The sequence below is a fragment of the Anolis sagrei genome, chromosome 1 (assembly GCF_037176765.1).
Source record: "Anolis sagrei isolate rAnoSag1 chromosome 1, rAnoSag1.mat, whole genome shotgun sequence".
NCBI lineage: Eukaryota > Metazoa > Chordata > Lepidosauria > Squamata > Dactyloidae > Anolis > Anolis sagrei.
Window position 1 is genome coordinate 53,758,678 of NC_090021.1, and position 16,835 is coordinate 53,775,512.

General features: G+C 44.3%; 1 protein-coding gene and 1 pseudogene across 1 annotated transcript in view; both read left to right on the plus strand.

The window, feature by feature from the left end:
• Positions 1-3,294: 3,294 nt before the first annotated feature.
• Positions 3,295-16,835, plus strand: part of SRD5A2 (steroid 5 alpha-reductase 2) — a 34,910-nt gene continuing 21,369 nt past the window's right edge. The window contains exon 1 of the mRNA XM_060753944.2: positions 3,295-3,710. Within this exon, the coding sequence (XP_060609927.2) occupies positions 3,346-3,710 (365 nt within the window). The 5' untranslated portion in view covers positions 3,295-3,345. The remainder of the gene's footprint in view (positions 3,711-16,835) is intronic.
• LOC132762215 (U2 spliceosomal RNA) lies at positions 12,498-12,664 on the plus strand (annotated as a pseudogene).

Sequence of the window (16,835 nt, forward strand, 5' to 3'; positions counted from 1 at the left end):
ATGATGGTTGTTAGAGTGGTCCAGCATTTCTGAGTTCTCAAATAATATGCTGTGTCCAGGTTGGTTCATCAAGTGCTCTGCTATGGCTGATTTTTCTGAAATAGTATGCAGGGCCTTTCATTTTGCTTGATTCATGTATGGGCAATGCTGCGTTTGGTCGTCCCTATGTAGACTTGTCCACAGCTGCATGGTATATGGTAGACTCCTATAGAGATGAGAGGATCCCTCTTGTCCTTTGCTGAACATAGTATTTGTTGGAATTTCTGTGTGTGTGTGTGTGTATACATACATACATATACATACATACACACACACACACACACACACACACGCACCTTACTTAGTTAGTTTCCAACAGACCCCTCAACATCTGAGGATGCCTGCCATGGATGTGAGTGAAATGTCAGGAGAGAATGCTTCTGGAACATGGCCATACAACCCAGAAAACTCACAACAGGCCATTACTAAAGATAGTGGAGATTCTCTATATAACAAATTATGTAACTATGGATGATGAGGCCGATTTGTTTTTAAGTCTTTGTTTGGTTAGTTATTATGAGTTCACATTGATGTCTACTTTTATGGATCATTTGATTATGTATTTGGCTTTATTTGTGATTATGGCAATCAAGGCCAGCTAATACCGCCTCACCCCCTACCAACCCCAGAGATCCCTCCGTTCTGAGGACCAAGATCTATTGGAAGTCCCCAATGTCAAGACCTTGCATCTAACAGCAACCAGACGTAGAGCCTTCACAGCAGTGGCACCATCACTCTGGAATACTCTGCCACCTGAAGTCCGTGCCTTGCGGGACTTACCAGCTTTCCGCAGGGCATGTAAGACATACCTGTTTTGACAGGCTTTTAATGTTTGATAGTGTTGTTTTTAAATTGTTTTAAATTGCTTTTAAATTTTGTTAGATTTTAGCTAGTCTTGTAAGCCGCTCTGAGCCCCAGGGGAGTGGCAGCATATAAGTTTAAATAATAAATAAATAAATAAATAAAATACCTCCCAACAAAGGGTTCCTCCAGGCAGGAAGCAGCCAGGCTTTGAAGCTACAAGGCCATTAAATGCTAATCAAGGTGGCCAACTGCAACATTCACACTTGCCTCAAGCAGACAAGATTTTCCCCCCATCCTGGACATTCCACAGATATATAAACCCCATTGAGCTTCCAACAGATCTCACAACATCTGAGGATGCCTGCCATAGATGTGGGTGAAACATCAGGAGAGAATGTATGGAGCATGGCCACACAGCCTGAAACTCATAGCAACCCCATGGCATATCCTATGTCAGGAAACTGTCCTGAGTCCCCCTTGGGAGATAAATGGGATTACAAATAACACTGTTGTTGTTGTTGTTATTGGGGTCCCTTGAGGCAGAAGGAGAAAGAAGAAGAAGAGAGGGACTCTTAGGCAGGAGGAGGAAGAAGAGATGATGAATAATGCAACAAATGAATGGGGGTGGGGGACGACCCACGAGCTGCTCCAATCAAAACATGGAGTCAACAGAGAAATTTCCACTTAGTAACATTTGTAGAAAGTCTTCCATCCATATGTGTTAGTTTACAGGCAGGAGAAGGAAGAGGGAGGATTGAAAGAGGAAAAGGAGAAAGAGAAGGGCTTTTTGGCAGAAGGGGGAAAGCAGAAGCAGGAGGGGGAAAGAGGAAGAGAGGGGACCTTTGAAACTGAAGAAAGAAGAGACATGAAGAGTGGAGACCCTTGGGACAGAAGAAGGAGGAAGAGAGCAACTCTTGGGAGGAGGAAGAGAGGGACCCTTGAGGCAGGAATGGGAAGAGGAAGAGAGGGGTCCCTTAAAGCAGGAGGTGGCGGGAAGTGAAGAGAGGGGTCCTTTTAATCAGAAGGAAGAGAAAGACCTGAAGAGTGGAGACCCTTGAGGCAGGAAGAGGAGGAGGAGGAAGAGAGAGAGACCATTGAGACAGGAGAGGGAAGAGGGAGGACGCAGGAGGGGGAAGAAGTGAAGAGAGGGGACCCTTGAGTCAGGAGAGGGAAGAGGAATAGAGGGGATCTTTGAAGCAAAAAAAAGGAGAAAGAGAGGGACTTCTGGACAGAGGAGACCCTTGAGGTAGAAAGGGGAAGAGGAAGAGAGGAGACCTTTGAAGCAGAAGGAAGAGGAATGTGAGAAAAGTGGAGACCCTGGAGGCAGAAGGAGGAGGAAGAGAGAGACCTTTGATGCAGGCGATGTGGCTCCCTTGAAGGAGGAGGATGCAGAAGTGAAGAAAGGCGACCTTTGAAGCAGAAGGAAGAGAAAGACATAAAGAGTGGAAACCCTTGAGGCAGGAGGAGGAAGAGGGGGACTCACAGGCAGAAGGAGGAGGAAGGGAGGCAGGAGAGGGAAGAGGAAGAGAGGGGATCTTTAAAGCAGAAAAAGGAGAAGGAAGGGGGCTTTTAGGCAGAGGAGACCCTTGAGGCAGGAAGGGGAAGGGAGGGGATCCTGGAAGCAGGAGGAGAATTTATTATTATTATTATTATTATTATTATTATTATTATTATTATTATTAAAGCAGGAGGCAGGAGAAGTGAAAAGAGGGGACCTTTGAAGTACAAGGAAGAGGAAGACATGAAGAGAGGGACTCATAGGAGGCAGGAGAGGGAAGAGGAAGAGAGGGGATCCTTGAAGCAGGAGGGGGAGGAAGTGAAAAGAGGGGACCTTTGAAAGAGGAAAACATGAGGAGTGGACACCCTTGAGGAAGCAGCAGGAAGAAGAGAGAGACCCTGAGGCAGGAGAAGGAAGAGGAAGAGGGGGGAACTTTGAAGCAGAAAAGGGAGAAAGAGGGGATTTTAGCAGAGGAGACCCTTGAGGCAGGACGGAGGGGGAAGAGAAAGAGACGGGACCTTTGAAGCTGAAGGAAGAGAAAGACACGAAGAGGGGAGACCCTTGAGGCAGAAGGAGGAAGAGAGAGATCTTTGAGGCAGGAGAGGGAAGAGGAAGAGAGGGGTCCCTTAAAGCAGGAGGCGGCAGAAGTGAAGAGAGGGGACCTTTGAAGCAGAAGGAAGAGAAAGAGATGAAGAGTGGAGACCCTTGAAGGAGGAGGAGGAGGAAGAGAGAGAGAGACCCTTGAGGCGGGAAAGGGAAGAGGAAGAGAGGGGAGCTTTGAAGCAGGAAAAGGAGGAAGAGAGGAACTTTGAGGCAGAGGTGGAAGAGAGAGACTCTTCGGCGGAGGGGGAGAGGGGGCCCGGGAGGGCGTCAGAAGGAGGAGGGAGGGAGGGAAGAAAGGGGGCGGGGGTGGGGCCGGGCGCCCTCCCCTTCTCCTCGCCTCCTCTTCCTGGGCTCCTATTAATGGCCAGCCGGCCGGTCCCCCCGGCCACCCACCTTGGACCATGCCTTGCTGGCCCCTCCTGGCGAGCGCCTTGAGCGCCTTCCTGGCGGCGCTGGGGCTCCTGCACCTGCGTTGGAACAGCCGGCGCCCCATCCGCTACGGGAAGCATGAGGAGGACCAGGGGGAAGGGGAGGGGGAGAGGGAGGGGAGAGAGCCCTCGGAGGAGGAGGAGGAGAAGGGCAAGGCGAGGCGCGGGGCGTCGGGGGAGGGGGGCGCCCACTTGCCGGCCCGCTGCGCCTGGTTCCTGCAGGAGTTGCCCGCCTTTCTGGTGCCCTCGCTGCTGCTGGCTTCCCGCGAGCCCCCCCGCCTGGCGCCCCTCGGGTGCAGGATGTTGCTGGGCATGTTCTGCGGACACTACTTCTACAGGTAAGGCTGCTCCTGCTTCCTCCTCCTGCTTCTCCTCCAAAACTCCGCTTTCCCAAGTGTTTGCGGCTTCACCTCTGGGAGATGAGGGCCAGCAACACACCGGGAGGGAATCATTGCTCGAGAGCAAGCGGGGGCCAACGCCGGCCCTCCAGGGGTTTTGGACTTCAACTCCCACCATTCCTAACAGCCTACCGGAGTTGAAGTCCAAAACCCCTGGAGGGCCGGCGTTGGCCCGCGCCTGCTCTCGAGCAAAACTTCTCCTAAACTTTCCCTTCTTCTCCACTTTCCCCCCCTCGCCACCCGTTTCTTCACGTGCCTACCCAAAAAGCGACCTTTCCCCAGCTCTCTTGCCTCCTTTGGGAGGGAGGAATGCCAGCAGCTCCCAATATGCCTTTCCCGTTTCAAGCTGGGCTGAACGTGGAGCAGCCTCATCCATCATCTCTCCATCTCTTCGAAAGTCAGCCCCTGAGGAGTGAGTAGGAACTGGCAACTCTTCCTGGCCTTCTTTCGGGGTCGTTTTTCAACGGGAGGCTCTTCTGCCTGGTTGCCAACTCCCAGCCCTCGAAAGCAGGGCTTCTGGAGACGGAATGGCCTGAGACTTTCCTGGCGGGAATCACTTGCAAGTACTTCATCACACCAGAGGGAAAAAGTCCACTTTCAATCCGGCTTCTGCCTCCTCCAGAATTCTGGGGCTTGTAGTTTAGGGAGGATCCTTGAACAGCCGCACTAAACTACAAAGCCCAGGATTCTGCAGGAAGCACAAACCGGAATTTTAAAACTAACAAAGTGAAGTTCAACAGGGACAAATGCAAGATTAGGCAGGAAAAAAAATGAAATGCAAAGATACAGAATGAGGGGCAATGCCTGGCTCGAGAGCAGTGCCTGTGGAAAAAGATCTTGGAGTCCTCCTGGACAACAAGTTAAACATGAGCCAACAATGTGATGCAGTGGCAAAAAAGCCAATGGGATTTTGGCCTGCATCAATAGGAGTCTAGTGTCTAGATCCAGGGAAGTCATGTTATTGTTGTTCATTCATTCAGTTGTTTCCCTGACCTCATGGACCAGGGAAGTCATGCAATCCCTCTATTCCTCTTTGGTTAGACCACACCTGGAATACTGTGTCCAATTCTGGGCACCACAAGTGAAGGGAGATATTGACAAGCTGGAATGTGTCCAGAGGAGGGCAACTAAAATGATCAAGGGTCTGGAGAACAAGCCCTGTGAGGAGCAGCTTAAAGAGCTGGACATGTTTAGCCTGCAGAAGAGAAGGCTGAGAGGAGACATGATAACCATGTATAAATATGTGCGAAAAGTTCACAGGGAGGAGGGAGCAAGCTTGTTTTCTGCTGCCTTGGAGACGAGGACGCGGAACAATGGCTTCAAACTACAAGAAAAGAGATTCCATCTGAACATTAGAAAGAACTTCCTGACCGTGAGAGCTGTTCAGCAGTGGAACTCTCTGCCCCGGAGTGAGATGGAGGCTCCTTCTTTGGAGGCTTTTAAACACAGGCTGGATGGCCATCTGTCAGGCGTGATTTGAATGCAATTTTCTTGCTTCTTGGCAGGGGGTTGGACTGGATGGCCCGTGAGGTCTCTTCCAACTCTATGATTCTAAGTGGATTTTGTTCTCTAGTGTGATGAAAGTATTTTCCTTTCATCACACTAGAGAACAAACTACCTTCCTTCCGCGGGAAGGTAACGGCGCTCCATGCTGTCATGCTAGCCACATGACCTTGGAGGTGTCCACGGACAACAACGCCAGCTCTAAGTGGATTTTGTTCTCTAGTATGATGAAAGGACAATCCTTTCATCAGAAAAAAATCCAATTAAAATTCCTTTTCTGCCTCATGGTTGTTTTAAGTTTTCCAGGCTGTATGGTCATGTTGAAGCTCCTGGTGGTGCAGTGGGTTAAACCACTGAGCTGCTGAACTTGCTGACCAAAAGGTCACAGGTTCGAATCAGGGGTGTGGGGTGAGCTCCCACTGTTAGCCCCAGCTTCTGACAACCTAGCGTTTGACAACATGCAAATGTGAGTAGATCAATAACCTTTCCAGCAGGAAGATAATGGTGCTCCATGCTACTGCTCCCTGCTTCCATCCCACTCTGCTCAACGATCAGCATGAAGAGTTTGGGAGAACACAAAAGCTTGCACATTCGTCTGTGACATTTAGATTGATTCTAGTCAAGGTACTGCTTAACTGTGGAATTTTAGAAGACAATACCCGACCTTGAGCCCCTCATGGCACAGCAGGTTAAACCACTGAGCTGCTGAACTTGCTGACCAAAAGGTTGGCGGTTCAAATCCAGAGAAAGGGGTGAGCTCCCGCTGTTAGCCCCAGCTCCTGCCAATCTAGCAGTTCAAAAACATGCAAATGTGAGTAGATCAATAGGTACCACTTCTGCAGGAAGGTAACGGTGCTCCATGCAGTCATGCTGGCCACAAGACCTTGGGGGTGTCTACAGACAATGCCGGCTATTCGGCTTAGAAATTGAGATGAGCACCAACCCCCAGAGTTGGATACAACTGGACTTAATGTCAGGGAAAAACCTTTACCTTTACCTAACCTTATGGCCATGTTCCAGAAGCATTCTCTCCTGACGTTTCGCCTGCATCTATGGCAGGCATCCTCAGAGGTTGTGAGGACCACACAACTTCTGAGGATACCTGTCACAGATGCAGGTGAAATGTCAGGAGAGAATGCTTCTGGAACATGGCCATACAGCCTGGAAAACTCACTACAACCCAACTTCTGAAAATTCTTTCCACTCACGAGTCACCACTCCATCCTGTCCGGGACATTTTAAAGTGAAGAACAGCCTGAAGCATTTTCTACAGCATCCAATGGAAATTCTACACCTTGTTGCTTACAGTTGTGTGTAAATCAGTGTTTCTCAACCTTCCTAATGCCGTGACCCCTTCATACAGTTCCTCATGTTGTGGTGACCCCCAACCATAACATTATTTTATTGCTACTTCATAACTGTCATTTTGCTACTGTTATGAATCATACTGTAAATATCTGATATGCAGGATGTATTTTCATTCACTGTACCAAATTTAGCACAAATACCCGATACGCCCAAATTTAAATACTGGTGGGTTGGAGGGAATTGATTTTGTCATTTTGGAGTTGTAGTTGCTGGGATTTATAGTTCACCTACAATCAAAGAGCATTCTGAACTTCACCAACGATGGAATTGAACCAAACTTGGCACACAACACTCCCATGATCAACAGAAAATGCTGGAAGAGTTTGGTGGGCATTGACCTTGAGTTTTGGAGTTGTAGTTCACCTACATCCAGAGAGCAGGAGGGCTTTTGGTGAGATGATTCACTGTGTGTTTCCAAAAAGGAAGTGAACAGGTGGAGAGATCTTCAGCCTTGTCTGCCAAAGGGGTTCCTAAGACCATCAGAAGTTTGTGTTTTCTCATAGTCTTTGGTGATCCTTCAGGAACCTCCCCCCCCCATTACCCCCAGATCGAGAAACACTGATGTAGATGGTGCTGGTGGTGGGGAGGGAGTTTCAAAACCTTTTACTACTGTCAATTTTTTGTGAGCTAAGGAGACCCAGGAATTTGGGTCCAGGAACCACAGTTTAAGAAGCAGTGGTCTCAAGTCAGGAAGAAAGTCAGTTTCTTTGGAAGGAGCTATGGCATTTAAAGGGAAATCATATTACTCTATGTTGTTTGAATTACAGCACTTCTTTCATTGCACATTTACATTGTTGAATGAATGCAACCTGACACCTTTCTTACCTCCACAGCTGCATGTGCATTGTACTTTGACAAGGTCTTCAGTGCCATGGTTCAGTGTTCTGGAATCCTGGGAGTTGTAGTTTGGTGAGGCACCAGCACTCTTCGACAGAGAGGGCTGTCGAAGAGTGCTGGTGCCTCACCAAACTACAACTCCCAGGATTCCAGAGCACTGAACCATGGCAGTTAAAGTGGTGCAAAAGTGCATTTATTCTACAGTGTAGAGATGCACCCTCAAATCTCCTGGATAGGTGAATACAGGTTGAGTATCCTCAAATTCCAAAATTGTCAATAATAATAATAATAATAATTATTATTATTATTATTATTATCCCCCCCCCCCCCTATCTCCCAGAGGGGGAAATGGTCCTGATAGGTGGCTGAAGCAAAGACACCCTTGCTTTTCTGATGGTTCAAAGATGTCTCTGCTTTTGTTTCATGTACAACCTCATTATAAATAGTGTATGAACTTACATTCACAGTATGTATGAAGCATCAGTGAATTTCATGTTTAGACTTTGAAACTTAATATATCCTGCACATCAAACTTTGTTTAGAAGCCTTTGGAATCCACAAGCATGTGGACAATTTCAACAGAAAGGAGGAAATCATGAAAATGAACAAAATCTGGCTACCAATATTTAAAAAAACCTCTAAAATCAGGACAGTAAATAAAAAGCAACACTCAAAAAACAGGGAATTTCAGGCAAGAATCAATCAGAGCCAGCTAACACGTCCCAACAAAAGACACCCCCCCCCAGGCAGCAACCAGCCAGGCTTTGAAGCTGCAAGGTCACTCAGTGCTTATCAAGATGGCCAATTGCAACATTCACACTTGCTTCAAGCAGAAAAGAGTTCTTTCTCCCACCCTGGATATTTCACAGATATATAAACCCCACTTACCTAGTTTCCAACAGACCTCACAACCTCTGAGGATGCCTTCCATAGTTGTGGGTGAAACTTCAGGAGAGAATGCTTCTGGAACGTGGCCATACAGCCCGGAAAACTCACAGCAACCCATTTCCTATGGTGCTCCACCGGCTTTAGTCCCAAGCAAATATAATCCAGTATCATCAGATGCATCTTTCCTCCAGACTGATATCTCACTGAGATCTTTGAGGCTTACATGTTGCACACAATTGCACTTAGGACTGTAGCTATAAGCATGTTTATATATATTGCTGAAGGCTTTCATGATCGGAGTCACTGGGGTGTTGTGTAGTTTCCAGGCTATATGGCTGTGTTCTAGCAGCATTTTCTCCTGATGTTTCACCTGCACCTGTGACTAGCATCCTCTGAAGATGCCAACCACACATGCAGGGTAAACATCAAGAGAAAATGCTGCTAGAACACAGCCATATAGCCCAAAAACCACACAACACTCCATGCTTATATAGTTTTATCCCACTGAACCTAAGTGATCTAAGTGGAAATACACACATGATTGATCAAATAAGAAACCAAGAAGCAAGTCTGTCTTGAACTGAAAGCAAACCTCACTCACTAGACTGGAACTAATGGTGCTGTCTGTCTGAGATCAACTCAGAAGCAAGCCCATTGAATTAAATGGGACTTACTCTCAGGAGGTCTCCCTAAATTTTCCTCGCTGAACCTTTCCCTTTCAGCTTCACACTGATGTGTTTGCTCTTCTTTCATGCTGCTTCACCAAAAATATAACACATGACATAGTATAAACATCAGCACTTAATACAAAATGAATGCTGTCAGATTTATTCATGGACTGTGGCAGATTTCCTAGATAGATTTTTTAATAGCCTGTAGCTTTAAACTTAGGGCCAAATTAAGCATTACATGGCAGATGCACAAATGGGTCTCCCAGCATGTTTCGCTTTAGTGTAAAATAATAACAATGGACTATAGATGTCAGCAGTGTAACTTTTGTGGTGGAAAGACAGTCTTTTAAAATATTTTCCAGCTCTAAAATAACACACCCCATGAAGACACCTTTGGGTGTTTGTGTGACTGTGTGTGTGAGTGAGTGAGAGAGATGAAGAGAAAGTACTGCAATCAGTTATACTGTGTTTAAATGAACTACAGCCGAGTCTCGCTTATCCAACCTTTGCTCATCCAACGTTCTGTATTATCCAACGCAGTCTCCCTCCCGATTGGATCCACATCTGTTTCAATACATTGTGATGTTTTGGTGCTAAATTTGTAAATACAGTAATTACTACATAACGTTACCATGTATTGAACTGCTTTTTCTGTTGATTTGTGGTAAAAATGTTAGTACTTAATTTGTAAAATCATAACGTAATTTGATGTTTAATAGGCTTTTCCTTAATCCCTCTTTATTATCCAACATTTTCATCTTTCCAATGTTTTGTTGGCCCATTTACGCTGGATAAGCGAGACTCTACTGGGCAAAAGTATGATAGCTGGGACCCTAGGAACCCTACAACGCACGTCAGAATCAATGAAGGGAAGTCTCTTTGGACTGCTCCCAGCTGTTGGGGCTGCTTTCTTCGAAGGGCAGAAAGTGTGCTGGCAGCGGGGGGAGGTTTTTACAAGGCCCTAGTGCAAACAGAGCGGCAGGAACCGGATCCCCCCTTCCCCTCTTCTTCTGCTTTCCCCTGGCCACTTTCTAACAGTGGAGGAGCTGGGGCTCTGGGAGGGCAAGACATATGAGCTGTAGACCCCCTCTTCCTTCCTCCCTCGCAGCTGTGTCTCTCACTTGCTGCCCTGTCTTGCACACATGTTCCCTTCATGAATTCTGACCTGCGGTGCGCAACCAGCATAGGGTCCCAGCTATCATACTTTTGCCCTCTACTGTATGCAGGCAAGTATATGCCCAGGAATATCTGCACAAAAATGTGTAGCAGTTTCACACTACTCTGTCATTACTTCATCTTATAGTCCTGGGCTTTCTTTGGGAAGTTTGAATAGCTTGGCGAAACACTAACATGCCCTGAGTAGAGAGGATAGTTGTTCTTACTATGTGCCTTATTTATTTACTTATTTACTTACTTACTTATTTAGTTGTGGTATTTGTATACCACTCTTCTCAACCCTGAAGGGGACTCAGGGCGGTTCACAGTGCTGGCAACCAATTCACATAATAACAACAATTTTATAGGAGTTTTTGGACAAGGTTTGTTTAAAGGAGGTTTTCCGTTGCAGAGAGTGTAACTTACCCAAGGTCACCCAGTGGATTTCCATGTCTAAGTGGGGATTCAAACAGTGGTCTCCCAGAATAGACAGGTGCTTTTCAAACTCTGCTCCTCCAAACGTTTTAGACTTCAGTTTCCAGAAATCCCAGCCAGTTTAACAGCTGTTAGGAATTGTGAGAGCTGAAGTCCAAAACAGCACCATTTGAGAAACTCTGGGGTAGACAATCATGTAGGTTGCTTCAGGAACTGTAGTTCTTGGGAGCAGACTAGTACAGTGGTTCTCAGTCTTTGATCATTGCTCCCCAAACTCCAGTCCTCCAGATGTTTTGGACTTCAGCTCTCAGAAACATCAGTTTCCATGGCCAATGATCAGGGATCCCAGAAGACTAGAGTTTGGGGAACATTGCTGTAAATATTTGTGACTCCAATTCCTAGAATCCATGGCCATTAAACATACATGAGCAGATGTTTCTGGAAAGTGAAGTTCAAAGCATCTAGGAGCCTAAACACTGAGAACCAAGAACAGCTGGAGTAGAGGCCTCCAGAAGAAATTTCTACATGTCTCATTTTGTCCCAGGATCTCTTAGCATGGAGACACAACAAAGAAGTTGTTGTGTCAGGTATACTTGCACAGCATCAAGTAAAACTGGCTTTCAAAGAGCAGCAACATGTGAATTCTTTCTGTACTTGTAACTGCTCTCTGTAAATGTCATATTAAATGTGATTTCATTAAAAAGGGCATTAAAAGGAGTTTAAATCTAATTATCACCACTTCTCAGTTGACAAGAATATTCCTAACAATTATTCTTTTATTTGTTTTAGATTATGAAGCCAAAAGCATTTTGTGGTATAAAGAGGTGACAATTGTGTTTGGCTTCTTATGATTGAAACCAAAGATAGGATTGGAAGACTCTTCAAACTGAGTGAAATAATAATGTGATTTCAAGGACAAATTCAGCAAAATTGGGTCATTGTAGGAAGAGATACAAAGTTAAACTCAAAAATTACTAAATTTTCATTTTTTGATGATAGAACTGTGATCTGTTCAGCAGCTCATTGCTCCAAGGAGATTACAGGCAGTCCCCAAGTTACAGACAAAGATAGATTCTGTAGCTTTGTTCTGAAGTTGAATTTGTATGTAAGTCAGAACACATACATTTTTAAAGTGTAGCTCCAGCCAAATATATGTGTGTGTGCATGTGTGCATGTATACACACATATACACGAGGGTGGATCAAAAGGTTTTGCCTCCTGTGTCATATAAACATGATAAATGAACATATAACAGCAGAAGTTGCTACAGATCATAGCCCGAATTATCCTCTACACAAAACTAGTGTTCAACATAGTCACCATCAATTTGTACACATTTTCACCATTGTTTAACCTAGGCATCAAAACTATTTTGCAAAAATTCAGGGGTTTGATTCATGACCCATAATTTTAAAGCTGTTTTGACATCCCATCTCAGTTTAAAGCCATCAGTGAAGAAGAGCCTACCACCTCCCACAGTAGAATAAGATGTGGGGGTTTTTTTAAGTGGCGTAGAAACTTCTTCTTCTGTAATTTAAATGCATTGCTTTGGAACCCTTTTTTCTGAAGCAGCAGAAAAAAACTTGCTCCATCTTTCCTCTGAGATCCATCCAGATGCTTACATATTTTTTGTTGTATCACCACTCAGTTTTCTAAAATAGCCAGATCTCTCAACTGTTTCTCCTAGGACATCGTTTCTAGAGCCTTTGGACACATTCCACCATGTCAGCATCCTTCTTAAATTGTGGTGTTCAGAGTTTTATTCCATATCCCACACTTACAGTCTTATTTTTCAGATATGCAAAATGGATTCAAGAATCTCTTACACCCACCTAGTGTCCGTTTGCAATAGGGAAGACGTAAGTGTGACCTTGAATTTCAAAAGCCGAAATTTATCAGTTTAATATCTGATACATCCTCTATTTGAGGACTATATATTAAATGGATTTTGGGCCTGGGAGATGGAATAGAGCCTTGCTCCATCCACTCCATGTATCGACCTGGTATTGCAGTGCCTCCAGGAACGGTGCACCAACCCCCCCCCCCCCAAATCCCCAAAACAGCATACTTGTCAAGTCAGTTGGGATTTTTTTTTGTAGTGGTGGCACAGTGGGTTAAATCGCAGAGCTGCTGAACTTGCTGATTTAAAGGTCAGCGACTGAATGGTTGAGGATTCTAATCTAGGGAGTGGGGTGAGTTCCCGCTGTTAGCCCCAGCTTCTAGAAACCTAGCAATTCGAAAACATGCAAATGTGAGTAGATCAATAGGTACCACTTCGGCAGGAAGGTAACACCGCTCCATGCAGTCATGCCAGCCACATTACCTTGTAGGCAATAGTGGTGGTGCAATGGGTTAAATCGCAGAGCTGGTGAACTTGCTGATTTAAAGGTCAGCTATTAAAATCCGAGGAGTGGGGTGTGCTCCCGCTGTTAGCCCCAGCTTCTGCTACTCTAGCAGTTCGAAAACATGCAAATGTGAGTAGATCAGTAGGTACCACTTTGGCAGCAAGGTAACACCGCTCCATTCAGTCATGCCGACCACATGACCTTGGAGACACCTATGGACAACGCTGGCTCTTCAGCTTAGAAATGGAGATGAGCATCACCCCCCAGAGTCAGACATGACTAGACTTAATGTCAGGGGAAATCTTTACCTTTACCTTAGTTTCTGTTTCTTCTTCCTTTTACGATCAAAAGTTTACCCAAGTCTTTGTTTTCTTGTCATTTTACGTGTTGTACATATGTGTTACAAACTGTTGTGATGTTTTCTATTAGACGGGGAATTACAACCTGACTTGCATGTAGTCATAGCAATTATATTCTACTTTTCATACGCAAAACATTCCTTTTTTGTTTTCCCCACATTTAAGACCACATAATACATTTTGGGATTTTCTAAATAATAAAGCAGCTAACTTTTAGAAGGTTGTAGTCTGGTTCAGTCATTCTGGCAGATTTTTCCTTATTTTGTCAGATATATGACACACATAATAGCAGTGGGAACAAACTGGTCTGTCAGATGGCAATTTTCCTGAAGAATAGCAAGGGATATTTCACTGAAATATGATTGCATTGTATTTAGTATTTTCTACCCACAGGAATCACTGCTATACCACGTCCTAAAAATTAATCCAGCTCAGGCATTGGCAAACTTTGGCTCTCCAGATGTTTTGGACTTCAACTCCCACAATTCCTAACAGCCAGTAAACTGGCTGGGATTTCTGTGAATTGAAGCTCAAGTACCTGGAGGATTGATGTTTTCCCATGACTGATCTAGCTGATAGTCAAAGAGAAGCGTCCATGGCAGAAGTGCTAGGTCAAAATCCTACTCATGATAATCATAAAAGCATTTCCCACCAACTAATGGATGAGAGCTAGAATCCCCTCTTATGCTGGATCCCCTACATGTGTGGAAAAAGAAGTCCAGAACTGGATACATCTCATGGGGAAAAATAGATTTCTGTGATGTAACCTCTCAAGATATATACCCTGGTTTAGAATGGCTTGAAACCAACTTACCTGTCCAAACGTATCTCCTCCTATGTACCGTCTCGGAGATTAAGATTGTCCAGGAAGGCCCTACTCTCGGTCCCACCCCCTTCGCAGGCACGACTGGTGGGAACGGAAGAAAAGGCCTTCTCAGTGGTGGCCCCTCGACTCTGGCATCCCCTCCCCAGTGATGTTAGATCAGCCCCCTCCCTCCTGACCTTCAGAAAGAGAGTGAAAATGTGGCTCTGGGATCAAGCCTTTGGAGAAGACCTGTAGTGGAATAGACAAATTAGAATTATGTGCAATGGCTACCAGAATGCCCTGGATTATGATTGCAGATAGTGTGATTTTAGAGTGACTGTAATGTTTTAAAAATGCTTTAATGTATTTTAATTTTGATCTTAATTTAATTTAAATGTTTATTTTAATTGTACATTGTGTTAAGGCATTGAATGGTTGCCTATCTGTAAGCTGCCTTGAGTCCCCCTTGGAGTTGAGAAAGGTGGGATATGAATATAGTAAAGCAATAGTTAAATAAATTTCTCCTTCCTAAGCAACTCTGAAAAATATTGTAGAGAATTTAAGAAACATGCTGGATCACAGCAAAGGCTGGTTGAAACCAGCTTTCTTTTCAAATAAGGGACACTTGATTAATTTAATTCATTTATTAATTAAAATATTTAATTAATTTAAATAAATAAATTATAATTTAATTTATAATTTAATTATAAATTAATAATATATTTATAATTATATAAATATAATTATAATTTAAATAAATAAATAAATACTCACCCTATAACTAGAGGTGAGAGCCTGTGTAGTAGTGTTGAGTGTTCGACTAGGAGTGTGACAGACTAAGAGGTAAATTCCCCACCTAGCCACAAAAACCAACTGGGTGGCCTTGGGCAAGTTATACTTTTACAAAGAGGAAGGCTAAAATATTTTTTTTTACAAATTCACTTTTACTATATGTAATTGTAAAAGGAAATTGTTAATGTCATTTTGTAGCGCTCTTGTGATAACAGGCAGTTTAGTACACCTGAATCATACTGGAATTGAAAGGAGTCAGAGACACTAGGTGGCACCAGAAGCCTTTCCCTTCCTTTTAGTTTTAACCCTTTCGGGTGCAGTCAGGAAATGTAAAGGTTTCATTTCAAAAGGTAACATTTGAAATGAAACCTTTAAATTTCCTGACTGACAAAAATGTGTTTGAGGCTTGCTTGCATTTTGTGTGCCATTTGTGAAAGTCAAAAATGGAAGATTTTGCATTACTGTCTGATTTAATGCTCACATGTGACAATATGTAACAACATAAGATCAGATAAGTTAAAGGTTTCCCCTTGTGTCTGATTCTGGGGATGGTACTCATCTCCATTTCTAAGCCGAAGAGCCGGAGTTGTCTGTAGACGCCTCCAAGGTCATATGCACGACTGCATGGAGCACTGTTACCTTTCTGTCGAAGTGGTACCTATTGATCTACTCACATTTGCATGTTTTCTAACTGCTAGGTTGGCAGGAGCTGGGGCTAACAGTGGAAGGTCACCTCTCTTCTCAGATTTGAACCACCAACCTTTTGGTCAACAAGTTCAGCACCTCAGTGGTTTAATCCGCTGCGCCACCAGGAGCTCAAGGTTGGGTATCATCTTCTAAAATTCCACAGCTAAGCCATACCTTGACTTTGTTGTTCATTCGTTCAGTCATTTCCGACTCTTTGTGACCTCATGGACCAGCCCACGCCAGAGCTCCCTGTCAGCCGTCACCACCCCCAGCTCTTTCAGAGTCAAGCCAGTCACTTCAAGGATGCCTTCCATCTATCTTGCCCTTGGTCGGCCCCTCTTCCTTTTTCCTTCCATTTTCCCCAGCATCATTGTCTTCTCCAAGCTTTCCTGTCTCTTCATGATGTGGCCAAAGTACTTCAACTTTGTCTCTAATATCCTTCCCTTCAATGAGCAGTCGGGCTTTATTTCCTGAAGTATGGACTGGTTGGATCTTCTTGCAGTCCAACGCCCTCTCAGAACTTTTCTCGAACACCACAGTTCAAAAGCATCTCTCTTCCTGACTAGCAACAATCTAAATGTCACATGCCTACATTAAGTTCCATAGAAATTAACAGAACTGGCATATATTTGGGTTGTGGAGGATGAGTTGGGTTTCAGCATGCACCTACTCAGTCTCTCAGCAGCAATTCACAAGAGTAAACGCTTCTAATTCTGAAGGAGTAATTTTGAATAGTTCTTGTGTTGTTACATTCTGTCACTTCACCTTGGAGTTATGGTGATCTTGTGAATAAGATCCCTCCAGGGGATCCCAATGTTACACTTTGAACTATATATATATATATTGGAAATACACTTTGAACTATGGGGAGATAGGGCAGGATAGAAATAAAGTTTTACTTATTTACTAAATTGGAATACTTTTGTTGTAGTTGCAAAATCTTGGCTCATATTGTGGTTTGAGCATCAGGCGAAGATTCTGAATCCCCGTTTGACCATGGAAACCACTGGGTGATCATGGGCAAGTCACATTCTCTCAGCCTCAGAGAAAAGTAATGGCAAACTCCTTCTGAACATATCTTGCCAAGAAACACCTATGAGGTGGAAATGACCAGAAAGCACACGAGAACAACAAGTTAAACCTTAGACTTGTTGAATAAGGACTTATAATTCATCTGGATTGTTTTGTTCTGTTTTCTACTGAAGTTCATCCAAGCTGTA